Here is a 22,632-nt window from a genome sequence, read left to right as displayed (position 1 = left end):
AGCAATAATAATATTAGTTACTATTATTATCATCACCCAAAGCCTTCTTACAGTGGAATAAGAGTTGTGGAAACTGGCAAGCTGTTCTTCATAATAATATTTAGCACAAACCAGAATCTCTCGTTCAAGTATGTTTTAAAAGAGATGACATACTGAGTGGGAAGTTAGACTTGATGACCTCCAATGTCCCCTCCAATACAGGTGGAGTGCAAGAAAATAAAAGGAAATGCTGCCCAATCTTATCTAGTAGAAGCATAATTCTCCCTCATTCTGTAGAGAACTTCAGATTTAAAAAGCATGCTTCTCAAAATTACTTTCATAAGAAAACACAATCTGAATGTAATGGCAAAATAGAAGTCAAACACTACATTCTGCCAATCATTTTGACCAGCAATGATAATTTTCAAAGGTAACATCTGGATAAGTGGACAATAAGAAGGACAGACATTTAATGGTAACATCTTTTTGGACACTGATGTTAGTGTCGTTAATAGTTTTAACTTGTGAAACGTGAGTATCACACAGGTTCCAAAGGGAATGTGCTATATCTCAGTTACAAAGAGAATGTTAAAATAACAAAGACAGTCACTTGGAAAGAAAATGGTATACTGTGAAAGGTAGTTGTTCAGAAAGACGATAAAGTCTGATTTTCTCTCATAGCCTAAATGTCACTTAGGTAACTAAAAGTTTTTATAGTACATATCTTTGGGATAGTATGAGAAAGAAATTTTACAGAATGTTGGCCCTATCAAATTAAGAAATAGAAGTTATTTAGGAAGAGGAACATGGTTGAAATATTTTGATGTTTCACTCACATCCTAATTTTGTATTTGGTGAATTAAACACATTAAAAAAAAACTGTAAATGTGATGAAAATAATCCACAAAGCTAAGCATCAACAGTTGTTGCCCATGAAGCAATAATTATAATTATTAGCTGGTTTATTATTTTTCAGGAGTTTTACATACTTTGTATGTAATGTCACCCCTATATCACAAATGAGAAAACCAATGCATAATGAAGTTAAATCCAAGTTCATATAGCTTGCAGGTGGCAAGGCTGACACTGGTATTCAGATGTGTGACACCTCAACCTGGGATTTCTCCTAATCTCTCAAATTCGTAGTAGAAAATTGCTATGTGACCTTGAGAAAATTATGTGATTTTTTTCAGTTTCAGTTTACTAATCAGCAAAGGGGGAATGCAGAAGCCTATCTAACAAAGTAATGTATTTGTACCTGTAAATTTAACTTGTTCATGCAAATACTCTCTATCTGTATAAAATGCAATATATTCATATATATGAATATATATAGCATTTGCATGAATGAGTTAAATTTACAGGTACAAATATATATAATCTAAACATATATATTTATTTTAGCACCTGTCACACTCAATTTCAATAGTATATACATATTTTTCTCTTCTAGAATAACAGTTCTAGAAGAGACCAGTTTATATATATATAGTTTATATATATAAGCAGTTTATATATATTACCACCTGTCACACTCGATTGCATTAGTATATAAAATTTTTTTTTCTAGAACAACACTGTTCAATAAGGAAGTTGCTATACACATTTGGCTATTTTGAGCACTTGAATGGTGACTAGTATGCTTGAGGAACTGGATTTTTAATTTTATTTACTCAAATATAAAATGGCATATCATTCAGTTATTAGAAAACTTTTGAGCATGTTTTGAACAGCTTTGATATGTGCATTTTTTCAACTGCACATTGTATCAAGTGTAAATAAATGTTAAATATTCTAATGAAATTTGAATATGCAAAGCCAATGTACTGTAAGTATACGGTTAACGCTGAATTTCAATTTATGTTAATACATGGTCTGTTGTAATACATTTGGCCAATAGGGTGTTAGGTAGATTTGAAAGAACACAATGTCTAGATTACTCCATCTGTTCTCTCTTCCGACTTTGATTTATGAGCTGAACAATGAATTATCTCATGGTAAAATTATCAAATGAAGCTCAAAGATAATAGTGGTCACAGTACTTACCATACAAAATTACAGGAGAAATATAAGCAAGTATGCTGGAACAATAATTTTTGTTTTTTTTTTTGAGACGGAGTCTCGCTCAGTTGCCCAGGCTGGAGTGCAGTGGCACGATCTCGGCCCACTGCAAGCTCCGCGTCCCAGGTTCACACCATTCTCCTGCCTTAGCCTCCCAAGCAGCTGGGACTACAGGCGCCTGCCACCAAGCCCAGCTAATTTTTTTGTATTTTTAGTAGAGACGGGGTTTCACCGTGTTAGCCAGGATGGTCTCGATCTCCTGACCTCATGATCTGTCCTCTTTGGCCTCCCAAAGTGCTGCGATTACAGGCGTGAGCCACCATGCCCAGCCGGTAATATTCTTTATGAATGCAAGTATTAATACATTTACAAAAATTTTTAAAGTGTATTGATACATAATATTTCTACATACTTATAGAGTACATGTGATATTTTGTTACATGCATGGAATGTATAAATGATAAATACTTGAGGTGATAGATAACCTTAATACCCTGAGGTATTTATCATTTCTATGTGTTGGGAACATTTCAAATCCTGTCTACTAGTTATTTTGAAATATACACTGTTGTATCTAATTATATAATCATCCTACTCTGATATCGAACATTAGAACTTATTCCTTCAATCTAAGTGTATGTACCCATTAAACAACCTCTCTTCATTCCATCTGCACACCCTTACCAGTCTCTGGTATCTATCATTCTAATCTCTAGCTCTATGAGATCAAATTTTTTAGCTCCCACATACGAGTGAGAACATGTGGTATTTTGTCTTTCTGTGCCTGCTTATTTTATTTATAATAATGACCTCCAGTTCCGTTTATGTCATTGCAAATGGCTTTATTTCATTCCTTTTTATGGCCAAATAGCATTCCACTATGTATATATAACCTGTTTTCTATTTATCTGTTGATGGTCTTTGAAAAAAATGTAAACTTTATGGCCCTTTTTAAATTGAAGTATCAAGCAAAGTACGTAAGTTATAATTGCAGCTTAAAGACTTATTACAGAAGTAGCATACCATGATTCCACATCCAGAAAAAGACAGTATGTTACCAGCAACCAGGAAGCCTCCATCTAGCCCTATGGTATCATAAACTCTTCCCACCTCCTCAAAGGTAACATGTATCCTGAGTTCCAATGCTGCAGATTAGTGTTGCTACATTTTTAAGCTGATCTAAATGAAACTTTTATATATGCAGTTTTTAAATGGGCTTTTTTCACTGGATACTATATTTATGAGGTTCACTATATTGCTTATAGCATTACTTCATTAATTTTCATTGCTGGATAAAATTACTTTGTACAAACATACCACATTTTACGTATTCTACTGTTCAGAAAATGTGGGGTGTTTCCAGTTTGGAAGCATTACAAATAATTCTTCTATGAACATAAATTATACATATATTTTTGCATATATGTGTAAGCTTTTGTGTTAGGTATGTACCTAAGAATAGAATTTCTTAACCATTGGGTATATGCATATTTAGCTTTCAAGATATTAACAAAGGGTTTTCCAAAGTTGTGTAAATTCATATTCTCACCAGTAGTAAATGAACATACAAACTGCTTCATATGTTCTTGAATACTTGGTTATTAAACTTTTTAATTTGAGCCTTTCTGGTAGCTGTAAAATGTCATCTCTCATTTTTCAGTTGTATATGCTGATGACTAATGAAGTTGAATACCATTTCAGTTGTTACTGGCCATTAAAATGAACTCTTCCGTGAAATGCCTATTTTTTCTACTGGATTTTCTATATTTCTCTTAGTGATTTATTTTAGTTTAAAATACATATATTCTGGATATTCTTTGTTTATCTCTATTACATTTTTCTTTTTGAGTGGGTACCTTTTTACCCCTTAATGATACATTTTTTCATAAACAGAAGTTTAAATTTAACATATTTCACTTCAGTATTTTCTGTTATGTTTAGTGTACTTTTGTCCTCAGTTTAAAAATAAGACTGTCTACTTTAAAATTCTGAAGCTATGGTCCTGGGTTGCTATATAGGAACTTTTTGTTTTACCTTTCGTATTATGATCCACCTATTATTACAAGTATGAGAAAGGGATGAATGTCCATATTTTCCCATACAGATCCAACTGAAACAACAAGTTGACACCGTAGAATGTTGAAGAAAGGATGGTCTTACTGCAAAGCTTTTCAATAAGATCATTCTTTCCTCAATATTCTATGGTGCTGTCTTTGACAAAAATATTGTAAATAAAATGCCTATACATGCATGGATCAGTTTTTGGACTCTCATCAGTTTTATTTCTCTACTTGCCTATCCTTACGCTAATACCACATTGTCTTAATTACTATAGCATTATAATAAATTTTAATATCTGATAACATTTTTTTTTTTTTGAGATGGAGTTTCGCTGTTGTTGCCCAGGCTGGAGTGCAGTGGCGAGATCTTGGCTCAGTGCAACATCCGCCTCCCTGGTTCAAGCAATTTTCCTGCCTCAGCCTCCTGAATAGCTGGGTTTACAGGTGCCCACCACCATGCCTGGCTAATTTTTTTGTATTTTGAGTAGAGACAGAGTTTCACCATGTTGGTCAGGTTGGTCTTGAACTCCTGACCTCAGGTGATCCACCAGTCTTGGCCTGCTAAAGTCTTGGGATTACAGGCATGAGCTACCACGCCTGGCCTGTATCTGGTAATATTGTAAAAGAAAACTTGCGCAGGCAGTTAAACAGGCAAGAAAGACTTTATTCAAGACTACAGAAATATATGGATCAAGACTATTGCCATAGGGGAGAGAGTTGGAAATCATTTCCAATGAAAGAAAGGCAGGAGAGATTTTAAGCACTGGGGAGAGCTAGTAGAAAACTACTGGAAGATGTTAGGGGGTTAGAATGGTGATTAGGCCATCTATGATTGTTAATTGGCACTTAATGAAGTTAAGCTCCTACCCTCCCACAGAGACTGGGAGATAGGTGTGCTATCATTAACAATTACATTTCAAAGAGATGGCTCCTAGGTCCTTGAGAAAGATATTCCTGGGTTGTAGAAGATTTACATCTCAAAGAGGCAGAGAATATGTTTATGGTTGCAAGTTTTCTTAAAGTTTTATGTATATATATTATATATAATATATATAAATATATATAGTTGCTCTAAGAAAAGAGAGGTCAGGAGCCTACAGTTAAATAAAAACCTGTCTAGAGTTTAGTTACATTAAGTTTGTTTTGGTCAGTTGGTCAATAAAAGCCATTTTATTTTCTTCCGTTTTAAAGATTATCTTGACTGCTTTTGGCCGTTTCGATCTCCATATGAATTTTAAAAACAGCTTTTGAACCCTGCCCCCAAAAAGAATCTGTTGTGGTTTTAATTGGATTTCATCTATTCTCTGGATCAACTTGTGCAGAATTAGCATTTTAATCACATAAAGTCTTTCAGTCCATGAACATGGAATAGCCTTTCATTTAGTTAGGCCTTTATTTTCTCTCAGTAATGTTTTATAGTTTTTTTTGAGACGGAGTCTTGCTCTGTCACCCAGGTTGGAGTGCAGTGGCGCGATCTCCACTCACTGCAAGCTCCGCTTCCCGGGTTCATGCCATTCTCCTGCCTCAGCCTCCCATGTAGCTGGGACTACAAGTGCCCACCACTGCGCCCGGCTCATTTTTTTTTTTAATGTATTTTTAGTAGAGACGGGGTTTCACCGTGTTATCCAGGATGGTCTCGATCTCCTGACCTCGTGATCCGCCCATCTCGGCCTCCCAAAGTGCTGGGATTACAGGCGTGAGCCACCGCGCCCGGCCGTTTTATAGTTTTTAAAGTAAAGGCTCTTGAACTTCCTCTAAGATGTATTTCTTGGTTTTTTAATATTTTTACTGCTATGAATATATTTTTGAAATTTCATTTTCTATTTATGCTGATATGAAGAAATACAATTGATTTTTTCTTGGTCTTGTATCCAGAGACCTTGCTACATTTACTTAATAATTTGAATACATTGTCTATAGTATTATTCAGATGTACATATATAGGTTGTTTTTGAGTAATGACAGTTTTCTTTCTCCTTTTCCAGTTATTTTTCAGATTATTTTTTTTCCCTGACATATTGTACTGTATAAATACTCTAGTACAATGGGAATATTGTGGATATTTATTTCTCATTTTAAGTCTCAGAGACAAGACCTTTAATAAATCATCATTAAGTATGATCTCTCCTGTAGGTTTGTTATAAATACCTTCTGTTCTTAATATTCTAAGAGGTTTTATTACTGGATGCCAAATTTTACATATTTTTCCAGAATCATTTGCGATGGTCATATTTTGTTTTCTTATTTATTCTGCTATATGTCAAATCACATTGCTTGGTTTTCTAATGTTAAAGCCTTTCTTCCTGAAATGAACTAAACCTGGATAAGACGTATAATCTTTTTTGTGTATTGCTAGATTTTCTTTGATTCATAGATATTCCTTTATGTCCATGAAAATGGCCTGCTATTTTCCTTTCTTGTGATATACTTGCTAGGTTTAGGTACCTGATTATGCAGGCTTGGGAACTTGCTTCATAACTGGAATGTGCAAATGGGAAAGTTTTAAATTAACATTTTTTTATGTATTTAATACGCATAAAAATGTCCATTTTTAATTGGAATTTCAAAATTGCGTATTTCCAGATTTTCCATTTTGGAGTCAGCTTGAATCATTTGTGTTTTTCTAGGAATTGGTCTATTGCATCTAAAATTACAGATGTATCCAGATAAAGTTCTATTTAGTCCCTATGGTATTTAATAGTATTTTATTAGTTAGCATTGTTTGAAATTGAGAAAAATGTGACATGAACAAAGAATTTCTAACCTCTCTGGAGAAAGCAAATGATCTAATGATCGTCAGTCTGTTTTTCTACGTAGTAACCAGAGCAGGAGTCAAGTTGCCCTGTTCTTTCCAGCACAGACTCTTCATTTAGCCACAGTCCCCATTACTACCCATTCTCTTACACCTACATTATTTTATGCATTTTATTAGTTATGTACGTTAGAATTTGTGATTTCTTGTGGATGAAAAGTTGTGATGTCAAGATGTGGCATGAGACATAAAGGGATATTTATTTTCTATGCCCTTACTTTTAAATAAGATACCTATTGGAGCCCGGACTTAGTGGCTGATGCCTGCAATCCCAGCAGTTTGGGAGGCCGAGGTGGGCAGATCACTTGAGGTCAGGAGCTTGAGACGAGACTGGCCAACATGGTGAAACCCTGTCTCTACTAAAATACAAAAATGAGCCAGGTGTGGTGCCTCACACCTGTAATCCCAGCTACTTGGGAAACTGAGGCACAAGAATCCCTTGAACTTGGGAGATGGAGGTTGCAATGAGCCCAGATCGTGCCACTGCTCTCTAGCCTGGGGGACAGAAAAAGACTCTCAAAAAAAGAAAAAGAAAAAAAAGATACCTATTGGAATATGACCTGGTGTTTAAAAATGTAAAGGTAAAAGATTTCAACTCTTGTACAAAACATAAGCTTTATCAACTATAGAAAAAATGCAAACAAAATTATAATTTAGTGTCCTTCTAAAATGTTTAACTTTGTTCTATGTTAAAATTCTGTCATGCTCCAGATTTATCACATCTGGAATAAAGGCTGGTTTTTTTATTGACTGAGCTCTAAAGTCTTACTATCACAAGTATCTCAATAATTCATCACAGTTTTCAGAGCACTTTCACATTTACTGATCTATCTGACCCTAGCAGTTACCTGGCCAGGAGAGTTGGTACTATTATCTCCATTTCACTGGTGAGAAAACTAAAGCACAGCAAGATTGAGTTTGTTCACAGATGTTACGTAGTTGAACAACAGTAGAACTGAAGTGAGAATGCAAGAAGTTTATATTTTATGTAATGGTTAGCAGATTCAAAGATCCAAAAAGATGATTCTAAGTCCAAAATTGGGGGGAAAAGCCACCTATTGATAACTACAGTGGGTAGTATTCAGCTTTGGGACATTTGTGCAAGACATGAACCTCAAAGGTAAGGAGCCCACCTCAACGAGCTCAGAGTCTGCGAGGTATAAAATGATAAAGAAGAGGAAACCTCCTAGTACCAAGGAATGCCTGGGAATGTGATGAATGCTGGAAAGAAGACTGTTATGCTGGAATGCTCCTTAGAACTCCTGCTCTTTATTTTCTGGCATCCCAACTGAATAGACTGGTGGGAGCTGGAGAGTACAGAGTTTATTAAGCTGCCAAAAAAACATTAAATAATATCCTGCAAATAATAACAGCAGTGAAAACAACAAAAAGGCTTTTCCAGGTTTATTCATTAGCACTTTGTATACTCATACAAATAAATGATATATGAAACTGACTGAAATAGCGTAGAGAAGAACATGCTTCTTCAAGTTAAAATCTCACTACACTTTGAGCACAATTGCAAAGGCAGAATTTAATTAACAACTCAGTCATATTTACCTTTTAAAAATAAATCCTGGCAAAGGCCACATGTTCTTAATCTGGAAGTGCAAGTATTTTCTGACGTTTTATGATTAAACAAATATAGAGTTACAATATCAAATGTTTTTGAATCAAATTATAAGCTTCAAATCCTTGTCAAGCAGATTAGATAAAATGTTAAATCTAGTCAAACTTCTGCTAAAACAAAATATGAAAGGACTCCAAAGGGATTCAGCATCCGGATATCTCACTGTAGGTTGTGTAGCACAAATTAGAAGGCATATCTTTTATAATGAATGCTCTACTGAGTGAATACCATTATGAACGAGCAGGAACTTGTAGCCAAATGGATCTGAGGTCAAATCCCAGACACTCAGTACTGTGACTTCTGTGACCTTAGACAAATTACTTAACCAATCTGTCAGTTTCCTCATCCGTAACCTGCTCCTTTGGAAGTGACAGCTAAAAGTTCCTTGAGTTCAGACACAAGATTATTACAGGATCATTTAAATAGAAGTAGGAATTATACTTTCAAAAAAACTTAGTCATTGTTTCATAACTCATCAAAATATGTTTATCTGCCCTGTACCATATGTTAGTGAAGATATAAGGTACACCATTTTATAGTATGTTGCTCCAGTTAAGTTTGTAGAAGCGTGTAAAACTGAGAACCAAACCATACCCTTGCTAAACGCTATTCAGTACGACTCTGCCACATTTCTAGCCTCGTAATGGATTTTTGTTGTTTTCAGTGGTTTTTGATGTGATTTCCATTTTACCATCAGTAAGATTAAATTGCTTATACTTTTTAACTGCATAGTTGTTGATAAAGTAAGAAGGAAAAATCAAGAAATAAGTGATTTTCAGAAGGCTCATTACACACAAAATTCATTTAGTGGAGGAGTGTATTATAGGGTCTTAACCTACAATAAAATAAGATGGGTTGGTTTTGGTCTCTCTCTTTTATAAAGCCCTGTTGCTGATGCATTGTGTGGTCCATGGCACATAATTGTTTCCACCTTAGTGGATATGTGCCTGGGAGCACTCTATATCTTAATGCCAATACTGATGGGCACAGTTTAGGTTTCATATTCTGTCCCTGGTTCCCATAAATTCAAGGGTCACCATACTTAAGATTTACTTCCCAGGCTTGTCAAATTTTCCTCAGTTACGTTTATCCAAATGTTTTTTTAGTAGCCATATTTCACTTTTGCATTGAAATGGCAACTCAACCAAACAAAGGAATTCAGATGAGAAATGCCCTTGGCACATATAACAATATGAGATGTGAATTAAATGGGAGGAAAAAATCCTCCCCATTGTGGATCTGAGCATGGACGATAATGGAGTTGTGATTTAGTCCATGAAAATATGTTAGACAAAGTGAGCTGACCTTTAGCTTCACTTACTGCTGAGACAAAATGAGAACATAAATAAAAATTAACTTCTTTTACCATTTTGTGAGAGTTTATAATTCATTGGTTTTACATTTATGTGTATAATGTTTATCTGGCTCTATAAAAATGTGCATTATTGCTAAAAGCTCAAGGGATTCCTGTACGTAAATCGAAACTCAGAGAAACACTGAGTTGAAGTTACATATTTTTTTTCTCTAGAAAAGAGGTTTCTAATCCTAATACAGTGGTTCTTTAAAAAAATATATTAGCCCCATTTGATCCAATTTCTTACACTTGTCTAGCAATTTTGTTAAAGCATTCAGGCAAACCAGCATCTTTGAGTGATTCTAGAGCTGAGGGATAGTCTTTCAATTGTTTTGCTTCATTCTTTGTAATTCAAATTAACGCCAAGATTGCTAAGCAATAAATAGGTAAATCCATAAATTTAAGCACTTTGCGTACATCTATTTATACTTGTACATATGACATCACAAAAATGTATGGGCAGATGTGTACAGCGTATGAGCAAGTAATTTCTATTTCACTTATCTACTTACACTGAGATCAGTAGAAAGCACTATGCCCACATTGCTACAGAAGTGACTTAGTTTCAGTTCATTGAGTATTTTCTAAGAGTAACATAGGTTTAAGCAATAGAATATGTTACTAAAGGATATGTATGCTCTCTTGTGTTGGAAACCTTTAAAGAATATACTTGAAGACTAAACATCTATTTGTAAAGATCTAATGGGTGCCTTTCTAGAGTGAATACAGTAAAATAGATGACCCTTGGCAGTTCTTAGATTTGATGTAAGAACCATGATCAAGCAAAATGTAAACAACGACCAACTCTTAAATAACTTGTTTCAAATCAATAATACTTTCCAATACATACTCTTGTTTAGTATTTGCAATTCTTTAAGGGGTTGGTATTATTTTCTTTGACAGACATTTAGACACGTATTTCTGGGAAAAGAATCCATCTCTCTTAAATGTCTTTTGTGTTACTCCTTTGTCAGGGCTATCATTAAAAAATAACATGGACTAGTGGCTTAAACAATAAAAATTTATTTTCTCACCATTCTGGAGGCCAGAAGTTCAAGACCAAGGTACTGGCAAGGGTCGGTCTCTTGTGAGGCCCCTGTCCTTGGCTTGCAGATGAACACCTTGTTCCTGCGTCCTCATGTGGGGTCTCCTCTGTTGTACACATCCCTGGTGTTTTGCTGTGTCCAAATGTCCTCTTCTCATAAGGATACCCATCATATTGGAATAGAGCAACCTTAATAGACTCATTGTAACTTAACGTCTATTTAAAGTCACTATCTCCAGATATGGGCACATTCTGATATAGTAGGTGGGGTATAGGGCTTCAACATGGACTTCAGGGGACACTATTCAGCCTGTAACATCTTCTGTTTATATTTGGCATATCCAGATAGTTGATACATATTTGTTATATAGTAAATTAATTACCAATGAATGAATGCATTGATGGCTATCATTAACTGTAAGCTAAAGATTAGCTGAATCACAAACTTTCTCTGATAAATTATCAAAATTATCTATAATCATTATTTGGATACAAAGGACACTTTTAGTGGTATTTTTTAAATAGTTGTCTTAAATAGGTTGCCTGTATACCCAAAAGAGTGTTTACAGCAATCCCTCCCTCCCTCCCTTATCCATGGTTTTGCTCTCCTTGGCTTCAATTACTGGCAGTCAGCCATGGTCAGAAAATATTAAATGAAAAATTCCAGAAATAATTCATAAATTTTAAATTGCATGCCGTTTTGAGTAGCATGATGAAATCTTGTGCCATCCCACCTGTGTCCCACCCAGGACTGAATCACCCCTTCGTCCAGCGTCTTCATGCTGTCAATGCTACCCGCCCATTACTTATTACCTGTCTAGGTTCTTAGATTCACTGTCATGATCCCGCAGTGCTTGTGTTCAAGTCACCCTTGTTTTACGTAGTCATGGCCCCAAAGTGCAAGAGTAGTTATGTTGGCAATTCACATATGCTAAAGGAAAACTGTAAAGGGTTTTTCTTTATGTGAAAAGGTGACAATTCCCAACTTAATAAGGCAAAAAAATCATTTGCTGGGGTGGCTCAAAATCTGTGGTAAGAACAAATCTATCTGTGAAATTGTGAAGAAAGAAAAATTCATAAATACTTTGTATAGGGTTTTGTAGTAGCTGCAGTTTTAGGCACCCACCTGAGGATTTTGGAGCATATCCCATGCGGATAAAGGAGAACTACCATATTAGTTTTTTTGTGACTCATTCAGTGAACACAACTGCAATATTACATGCATCACATTAATACATCTCAGAGTTTCAATAAATGTGAAAATCTTATGCAACCTGGAATAGGAGATCTTTATTTGGATTTGTATTCCCACTAAAATCAATTATGCATTTCTACCTATGGGGTTACAGGCTTAAAATACTGCTTCAGTGGACACTATATGTCTTGTAGAACTAGAGAGAAGATGCTGTATGTACTTGGAAGTCTCTATTTTGTTTGTGAATATGATGCTATAGCTTGAGTTTGCCCCTTCTTCCATTGACTGTCGTCTTCACTAGAGTTGATGGGCCACAATAAATTTCCCACATTTTGACTTTTAAGATCTGCATCATCACATCAGGCAGATGGTGTAGTTTATACTTAAGAGGTAAGATTTTCTCCATTTGAAGCTTTTTTCTGCCACAACTAATCTATTAACCATTTTGTTACTTGCCATTTTACCTGACATGTACTGACAGGGTCACTAGGAAGTTCACTAAAGAAATTCAAGTATGTTTTAGAAAAAACCTACATATACGCATTCGTAATAATTAAATGGTTGAAGTTATTGAATTCATTGATTTAAGGTTGGCACATTTCCTGTGGGTGTCTCACATCGCTGAGAGCTATGGCTTTTATTTTAAACATAATTCAAAATAAGTTGAGTAGAAAGTGAAACTACAAAAAATAAAAACCAGTTACATTATGCTGAAAGCAATAACATTGATATTTATGAAGAAAAACTGAAAACTCACTTATGACTGAGCTGCATATAAGTACATGATGATTTTAATACTGTACAAAAATGTTGACTGCCTTCTGTTTATGCGTGTATATTTTTTAAGTGGTGGTAGATGAAACAATTTAAGAAATGTGACTCTCCAAGTAGAAATAAGTGGATTACGGCCAGGTGCAGTGGCTCATGCCTGTAATCCCAGCACTTTGGGAGGCCGAGGCAGGTGGATCACCTGAGGTCAGAAGTTCGAGACCAGCCTGGCCAAGATGGCGAAACCCCGTTTCTACTAAAAATACAAAAATTAGTCGGACATGGTGGCGGACGCCTGTAATCTCAGCTATTGGGGAGGCTGAGGCAGGAGAATTGCCTGAACCCAGGAGGTGAAGGTTGCAGGGAGCTGAGATAGTGCCATTGCACTCCAGCCTGGGTGACAAGAGCAAAACTCTGTATCCAAAAAAAAAAAAAAAAAAAAAAAAAAATCAGTGGGTTATTTTCATGATGCTAATTTCATTTGCATTGTTTAAATCATGTGTTAATATCCTCTAGATGGGTTAATATACATAGTATCAAGTAACATAGAAATTATGAGACTTATCTTAGACAATAGATTTTTCAAAAATATGAGTTATAAACATTTTTCTAGGTCTAATTCTATATAAAATAAAGCATGTCAGTATTTTATGATTTCTAGCTTTAAAGGTCCAACATATATGAGAAAATAAGTTGCTTATTTATGTGAAAAAGTCACAAAAAGTTGAAATTTTAGGCTATAAAGTGCATCATAATGAGGTTGAGCTAAATGCCATTTTTTAAATGCTTCCTTTGCATAGAAAGCATCACAATACGTGTTTTCCTTCCAAAAATCATTGGTAGTTGGTTTATGTTACATATTAAAACAGTGTGTGTTCTTAGACATTAGTGACACATTAATGATGTAGTAGTTTTTACTCGGAGATAAGGTTTCTCACTAGAGTAGTTTAAAAACAGAACATTTTAATAATTTTGTAATAATTGAGAAAATTGGAAAATCTACATATGAATAGAGTTTAAGTTACTAATAACTTTCTTCTGCAATCCAAACAGTAGGCAATTCTCATTATGCAAGATTGCTTCAATTAAGAGTCTTTTGAGGTATTCTATTTAGTAGTCAGATTTTTATTCTTTAGAGTGTATTTTCAAACCTAAGGAAGATACACCTTTTACTTGTTCTCATTGCAAAATCCTCTCTAATTCTGTATGTATGTCTTTGTTATCTTACGTTTGCTATGGAGCCATGTTATATAGTGATATAATAACCACTTCATATTGTTTGTATCTTTGCCTTTCTATGAAGGGTACAAGACTTGGTCAGATAAAGACAAAGTCACACCCCTTATTTAAATGTAAGCAGATCAGGAAGAGTGTCCTTTCCAACTTCTAGCATACATAGGAGACTCAAATTAGATACTTTGGCGGATTATTCATGCCATTTTTAATAAAACGTAGTTACCAATTGTTTACTGATGCTGTGGTTGATTGTCTCTTCCCCAGGTATTGGGAGATCGATGGGCAAACATCTGCAGGTGGACAGAAGACCGCTGGGTTCTTTTACAAGACATCCTTCTCAAATGGCAACGTCTTACTGAAGAACAGGTGAGTCATGTGTGAGAAACTAGCTGTAAAAGGCATGGGGGGATAATAAATTGGAAAAGTAAAGATTTATGTTTATTTATTCCTTGGAATTCTTTAATGTCTTGCAGTGCCTTTTTAGTGCATGGCTTTCAGAAAAAGAAGATGTGGTGAACAGGATTCACACAACTGGCTTTAAGGATCAAAATGAAATGTTATCAAGTCTTCAAAAACTGGCCGTATGTAATTTCTAGCTTTCAATAGTCTTATAACCCAGTAGTGTATATTATCACTATTATTTAGTCTCTTCTTTGCTATGGAATATTAAATGTTTATTTTTGCTTGGATCATAGATTATTCAAAAATGTCATATTGCTACTTTTCTGAATTAAAATGGGAAAAAACTCTAGCTGGATTTTCAACTTTGTTTTTCAAACAAAGTTGTACTATTGATAAAACACAGCATACCAGAATAAGACTTCAATTAAAGTTAATAAAGTAATACTAAGAAACGTTTGTGAGCCTTTCATAAAGTTCTAAGCAGCATAGTTCTAAAAAAAAAAGAGACTAAAGTTGATTCTCAGAATAATATGTGAGAGATACTAAGTGACGATTATCCTCACATTGATGGAGTTTAACCTTAGTTTATTATAAAGGGATACCTGAGACTAAGTTACTTATAAAATAAAGAGGTTTAACTGGCTCATGGTTCTGAAGGCTGTACAAGAAGCATGACACCAGCATCTGCTCCTGGTAAGGGCCTCAGGAAGCTTACAATCATGGCAGAAGGAGAAGGGGAGCCAGTGTATATCACATGGCAAGAGTGGAAACAAAAGAGATAAGGGGAATGTCCCAGACTCTCTTAAACAACCAGATTTCATGTGAACTAATACTGAATGAGAACTGACTCATCATGAAAGGGATGGTGCTAAGCCATTCATGAGACATCCGCCCTCATGATCCAATCACCTCCCACCAGACCCTACCTCCAACACTGGGAATCACCTTTCAACATGAGATTTGGAGAAGACAGAGATCCAAACAATATCACCTACTTTTTCAAACAAAAAACATTAAAGCCAATCAAATGGCATTGATTATAAATGCCTCAAGTTTTGAGAAATGAGATTTCTTTGCAGTAAATGGACTTCAGAAAAGGCTTCATTGAAACATTTGGTTTCTGCAGGAATTTCCAAGATTAAAAAAAAAAAAATACGGCCGGGCGCGGTGGCTCAAGCCTGTAATCTCAGCACTTTGGGAGGCCGAGACGGGCGGATCACGAGGTCAGGAGATCGAGACCATCCTGGCTAACATGGTGAAACCCCGTCTGTACTAAAAAAAAAAATACAAAAAACTAGCGAGGCGAGGTGGCGGGTGCCTGTAGTCCCAGCTACTTGGGAGGCTGAGGCAGGAGACTGGCGTAAACCTGGGAGGCGGAGTTTGCAGTGAGCTGAGATCCAGTCACTGCACTCCAGCCTGGGCGACACAGCGAGACTCCGTCTCAAAAAAATAAATAAATAAATAAATAAATAAATAAATAAATAAATAAAAATACTTCAAAGTTTCTCTTACTCTGTGAATTTTATCATTTCTAGTAAAAGAGGCCAGTCTGATACTGTGAGCTTAATTTTTCAAGTGAAATATTCTGTATTATGATTTCTTAAAATTTTTGATAGATTTGATTAAATGTTCACTTGATATGAACTTTTATAAAACAAAATGATTGTAAGTAGTGTTTCATAATTTCACCTGAGTGAATCAATTTATATCTGTATTCATATTATATATTGTACTTCATAATAATGAAATCATTTCTAAACTTAAGTAAATTTTTCCACTTATTTTAAATACGTACCATTTTACCGGATATTTGTTTCATATATATATATATATATATATATATATATTTTTTTTTTTTTTGCTCCATAAATGCTAACCTGCATTGGTCTTTTAATTTAAAATAGATTTACTTATGTATTACTTGTTATTACAAGTTAGCTTATTATTGATAAGAAATTATTTCTCAATGAATATAGACTTTATTAAGTGATGTGACTACCAAAAATAGAGTTCAGAAAAGTAACCTGTATAAGTTTCAAAACACAAGTGCAAAAATATCAGCTATATTTGTAGTTTTGGCCTGCAGCTGATGGGACACCATTGAGAGTTTGCAAAAGAATCATATTTGCATTTTTGTAATACTTTTTGGTAGGAAGATGTTTGATGGTATGAGGATTAATCAGAAGACCTGAACTAAGTAGCATTGGGTATTAAGATAAGGAGAGAAATATTAGAATGTTAAGATGTGATGAATGAAACTTGTGATAAGAGGCAGAAGTTCGAAATGGTTCCTAGACATTTCATTTGGGTGACCGGAGGGTTACTAGCCCTAATAGGAGAATAGAAGAGAAATTGGTGGAATGACAAGAATGATAATTATTTCAGATTTGGATATATTTAGTGTAAAATGTCCTTGAGACATCCAAGTTAAAAATCCTTTCCATTAGTCAGACTACACAACTAGAATCTCAGAAAAGGGTTCATGACTAGTTATTGATTCAGAAGCAATCAAAATGCTTCTGAGGGATTGTGTAGAGTGACACATTAAGTGAAATGAATAGATTCCAGGGGGAATGTCTACAGTCAAGGAGTAGACAGAGGACAAGATGTTAACCAAAAGATTGAGCAAATACCACAGGGGGAAAGTGGTATCACAAAAATGAGGAGAATAAATACTTCAAAAAAGTAGGAAGTGATATACGCTGTCACATGCCACAGAGAGGAGAGGATAAATTGCTGATGGATTCTATCATATCTAGAGGAATGGATGCATGGATTACATCTCCTTAAAGCAGAATATACCTTACAAACATTGTTCTTCTCAGGTAAAATATGAATCCTTGCAGTAAATAAGTGAGTGACCACTGATTATCAAAATGCATTCATGCCCTCTGATTAAGAGCCAAGATATATTGCTAGTTAAATACAGAACCATGTGCTTCAGACAGTCAATCATAACGGTGATGGTCAATCATATTCTGTGGGTTGAAAAAGTCACAAGCCTGCCCAGATTCAAGGAAAAAGAATTAGGTTTCATTTCCTCCTGGAGAAGCACCAAGATCAAGTTATAGCAAAGCATCTGAGATGAGGATATTTTACAGCCATCTTTGGAAAGTACCACATGCCAGAATAGTACAGTTATTTTACATGATGATAAATTCCAAATCTCAATATCTAGTGAAAGTTCCTACATATATTGTTGACTAGATTTACCAATCAAGAAAGTTGTTCTTAGGAAGCCACAAACTGACAAAATCCAAATATGTTAAAGCTAGATGAGATTCTGCATCTCATCTAGTGTTTCTTCAGTCTAATTGCACATCTAAAGTTCATTAGGAACAGCTACTCAGGTTATTTCCAAAAGAAAATCGAGGCCGGGCGCGGTGGCTCAAGCCTGTAATCCCAGCACTTTGGGAGGCCGAGGCGGGTGGATCACAAGGTCAGGAGATCGAGACTATCCTGGCTAACATGGTGAAACCCCGTCTCTACTAAAAATACAAAAACCTAGCCGGGCGCGGTAGCGGGCGCCTGTAGTCCCAGCTACTCGGGAGGCTGAGGCGGGAGAATGGCGTGAACCCGGGGGGCGGAGCTTGCAGTGAGCCGAGCTCGCGCCACTGCACTCCAGCCTGGGAGGCACAGTGAGACTCCGTCTCAAAAAAAAAAAAAAAAAAAAAAAAAAAAAATCGAGATCAAGAAAAAACACAGGGCCTGTATCCTACAACATTAGTATCAGACTTAAAATGAACACTAAGACATTCAGACTCAGGTCCAGGTCTTTCAGTCTATTTCAGTACTCCTCATGTCAGTTGATTCCTTGGAAAAAATAACTGCAACTGAGAACTGTCATTTCTAACAATAATGTGCCTCTATGTTAACATTTTTGTGAGCAGAAATCTTGGCTAGCCTCAGGGCCATACAAATGCTCTTTTAACAAAGTCTCAATAATTTTCCAATAGGTTTAAAAACTGTATTATGTCACTTTGCTTGTGAACAAAGAGAAAATATGTTTTCTATAGGTCTTGTCATTTGATAGTTTAAGCCAATTAACAAAACCTGACAGGTGGTCTAGAATTTGAGGTAAAATTCCCCTGCTGACTCAGGCAGTGAATAAGAATTTAATGTTCATTAAAATATGTCACAATCTGAGACCCAAAACAGGTACCATCTGTCACCAGTTTTCACTACATGTCTAGGTATAGATACACTGTGCTAAAAACTCTCTTTTCTTTACAATAAGTATAATTTGTTTTGAAATACTATCACTAATAACCCACGGGATTGTCTCCTCCTTACCGTTGGGGTGGGAGGTGGGGATTATGACATTTAATTTGCTCTAGATCTTTGGGATTAGAGTCCAAATCATGTAGATCTCTTATTTTATATAATCAAAACTGATTTAAGTTTTAAACTGATTTGGCGTCAGGAATAAAAAATGAAGGGAAACAAGAAACAGTAGCTTTTATGAGGTGAATTATAAGACTTGTAGAATCATGTAAATTATCATGGGAAGATCTGAGTCAAGAAGAAATCTGTTCCTGAGTAAGTGTATTGCTGCTGGGGAGACTGTTGGTGTTTGCCAGGTAAAGACAGCTCTGGGGAAGCAGGGTGATCCAAGAGAGTATGCCATATAAGGGCTACAGAAGTACTTGGGAATTGAAGATACTCTTAAATGCCTGTGGGATCAAAGGACATGGATGAAGTGCTTATGGTAACTGAGCAAGTTCCTGTTGACAGTGCTGTTTGACTTGCTACCTTTACCTCAACTGCTGGGATGGCCATTCAGACAGAAGCAATGCTTCTCAAAATGTGTTCCCCCAACCGGCAGCATCAGTATCAAGGAAATTTTAGGAATGCACATTGTTAGGTCATCTTCAGACCAATGATTTAGAAACTCTGGAAGTAGAGCCTAGTCATCTGCATTCTAACAAGCCTTTCAGGTAATTCTGGTGTTCTTTCAAGATGAGAACCTCTGTAATAGATCAACCTCCCAAAGTACAATTGGTGATTAGAATGAATTGGAGTACATCTTACATATAGATAAGTAACTACACATAATATAGGTGCAAAACTCAATTTTGACAATATAGGAGAAATTGTCTTGGCATTATTCTCTTATGCATATTGCTGATGAGAGTGAGATGAAGGTTTCCTGGGCCTTTCGTAATGATGCATTATCTTTTCACTTCAAATCATCTTGAACAGCTTATCTGTCTCTTCATATCCACTGCTCACCCAGTCTGATTTATTGACTGTACCTTCCTGCCTACCTTGGAGGTAGGTCCACATGCCTGGCTTCTATAAAAATAAAATATATTTCTTCTTTTACTATCTCCACTGGCCTTTGCTTTGTACACATTTTCTAGATCTTCCTGAATTTTTGCCACCTGAATTTTCTAGAGCACTATGGGTCTCTGGCACTCATAGACCTATGGTTAATTATTGATATGTAGAAATACACATTTTATGCAATCATTAGTAACGAATCATAGTTATTTAATATGCACATGTAAGACCTAAGCTTAAAAGAGCCAGCATCAATGGATAGACAGGACAAGGTAATTCTAATGAATTCTATGATCTAATGTGTCTGGCACCATCATGGAGTTTCTTTCTTTTCCTCCCTCTGTTAATCCTGGGGGAGTTCTTCTGGAACCAGGAAATGACTACTGAAAGATAGAAAGAGAGAGAGAAACTGAGACCAAATAACTGAGCTGCCATCATCATTTTTGAAACGCATATCTAAAATTTATTAGGTAGAAGTCTGGGTTCAGTGTTTTTGTCATATAGACATATAAAAATTCATTTATTCAGTAATCACACAATGTAATTATAACATTGGTTTTACTTTACCTTGAGTGCACTTTTCTTAATTGGATTTTTTTTTTTTGTCTTTGTGGAGATGGAGTCTCGCTCTGTTGCCCAGGCTGGAGTGCAGTGGTACGATCTTGCCTCAGGGCAACCTCTACCTCCCTGGTTCAAGCGATTCTCTTGCCTCAGCCTCCTGAGTAGCTAGGACTACAGGCATGCACTAACATGCCCAGCTAATTTTTGTATTTTTAGTAGAGACAGGGTTTCTCTATGTTGGCCAGGCTGGTCTCGAACTCCTGACCTCGTGATCTGCCCGCCTCAGCTCCGAAAGTGCTGAGATTATAGATGTGAGCCACCACCTCTAATTTTGTTTTTAATGGTGACTTTCATTTTTGTAATGCTTACCAAATGTTTCTTCATTTGACTTAATATTAAAACAGGAGGCTTACAACAGTCCTGACATGTTTCCAGATCATTACATACTTTGTTTAAATAATGGGTAGACCCTTTAGCCTTATACATATGGCTATTTAAAATAGTTTCTTACAGTCTGAGAAAGTAAGCCAAAGAGGATTGTACTTACATAATTTTTTTTTATTTTTAAATTTTTGTCTTTATATTGTGCCTCTTTTCTGTAGTTAAAAAAAAAGGAAAATGACACTGTATAATGTAACTGGAGGAATATACATTGAAATTGAAATTCAAATATGGCTCTCAGCTTGAGACAGGTAGCATAAACCTTTGTTCTAGTACTAATGCAAATATTCACTTAAATTTAATGGAAAGCTAACATGTGAATTAAACAAAATGAATATGCAAAACCTATCTATTTGGCCGGTACGGTGGCTCATGTCTGTAATCCCAGCACGTTGGGAGGCCAAGGCGGGTGGATCACTTGAGGTCAGGAGTTTGAGACCAATCAGGCCAACATGGTGAGACCCCTGTCTCTACTAAAAATATGAAAAATTAGCTGGGCGTTGTGGCATGTGCCTGTAATGCCAGCTACTCACGAGACTGACATAGGAGAATTGCTTGAACCTGGGAGACAGAGGCTACAGTGAGCTGAGATCACGCCACTGCACTCCAGCCTGCCCGACAGAGTGAGACTCCCCCAACTCAAAAAAAAAAAAAAAAAGGCACCTATCTATTGCTAAACCCCCACACCATGAGTTTTATTGTAATATGAATTCAATGTATAATATCTTAATTTGTATTTTGGTCTATTATTTCAAGCTCAGAAAAATACTGAAGTCATTGTTAAGGAAAAATTTGAAATGAAATTTAAATTTCACTTCATTTCCCCTTAAAAATGGCATGAAGACTGAACTATAACATATACCAGGTGAAGCAGATTCTGAGTAAAAGACAAACTAATTGGAGGAGACACTAGAGCATTCTGCAGTTCAGAGCTATCAATGCTGGTGGCGTACCAAAATGGACTACTTAGATTGTCCTTTTCAGGAAGGTGTATTGACTGCTCTAGGTTGGGGGCACTTTGGTTCATGAGTAATTGGTGCATCTGTTTCATGACAATTTCTATGCTGTATGTTATGTTAGCTCTTAAATAAACTTGGATTTGTTTCAGAAAGACAGGTATCACGGTTTGTATTCATTGTATTTGCTGCCAAATATGGGGTTGTTAAGTGACTGTAAGATAATTTTCTCCTTTATTTCTCTTCCTTCTTCTTTTTTGTTTACAAATTAAGTTGGGGAGTAATGTTTAGTACCCAGGAATTGAATTTCTCCGTGTGCCAGGCAACGTTACTGAGTCAAGTAAAAAAACTGCCCTGATTTACTGATTTCACATAAACCACTTATTCCTTTCAAATCAACCATAGGGAGTTTGTAACCCTCCACAGCTCACAGGAACTTTGGAAACATAAATGGCATAAAAACTGTTTCATAAGACACCTAAGTATTTACAAAACCTGAAAAGAGATGCTGAAGGATTTATGTCATGCCCAGCGACTTAGTTCTTTTACTTAATGGGCTCTACAATTAGTTTTAAAAAATAATTACTCAAATAACCAGATGTTAATTGATTAATGGATGCTACGAAAATTTTAAGGTCAGTAAATCACATAATGAGATTTTTATCTCTAAATGGTGAACAGAATGTTAAAATGGTGGAAACAATAATATTGTAATTTTATCCAAATAATCATAGCATTTCAGAATGGCAAGCTTCCTTAGCCATTCTCATTTTCTCAACTCACTAGCTTTTCTTCAGTACTCCTGGTACCTGATTGTCAGTTTTCATTTGAATTCTGTCAGGAATTAAG

The 22,632-nt window shown here is 35.7% G+C and overlaps 1 protein-coding gene across 1 annotated transcript in view; it reads left to right on the top strand.

The window, feature by feature from the left end:
- The window catches only part of DMD (dystrophin), a 2,044,437-nt gene that overhangs the window by 620,319 nt on the left and 1,401,486 nt on the right, over window positions 1-22,632 (top strand). Inside the window, exons 14-15 of the mRNA XM_025371836.1 lie at window positions 14,405-14,506; window positions 14,614-14,721. Coding sequence (XP_025227621.1) covers window positions 14,405-14,506; window positions 14,614-14,721 — 210 coding nt within the window. The remainder of the gene's footprint in view (window positions 1-14,404; window positions 14,507-14,613; window positions 14,722-22,632) is intronic.

Source organism: Theropithecus gelada, chromosome X (genome assembly GCF_003255815.1).
Source record: "Theropithecus gelada isolate Dixy chromosome X, Tgel_1.0, whole genome shotgun sequence".
Taxonomy (NCBI): Eukaryota; Metazoa; Chordata; class Mammalia; order Primates; family Cercopithecidae; genus Theropithecus; species Theropithecus gelada.
The sequence above is the reverse complement of the archived record's forward strand: the minus strand, read 5'-3'. Positions and strand labels throughout refer to the sequence as shown.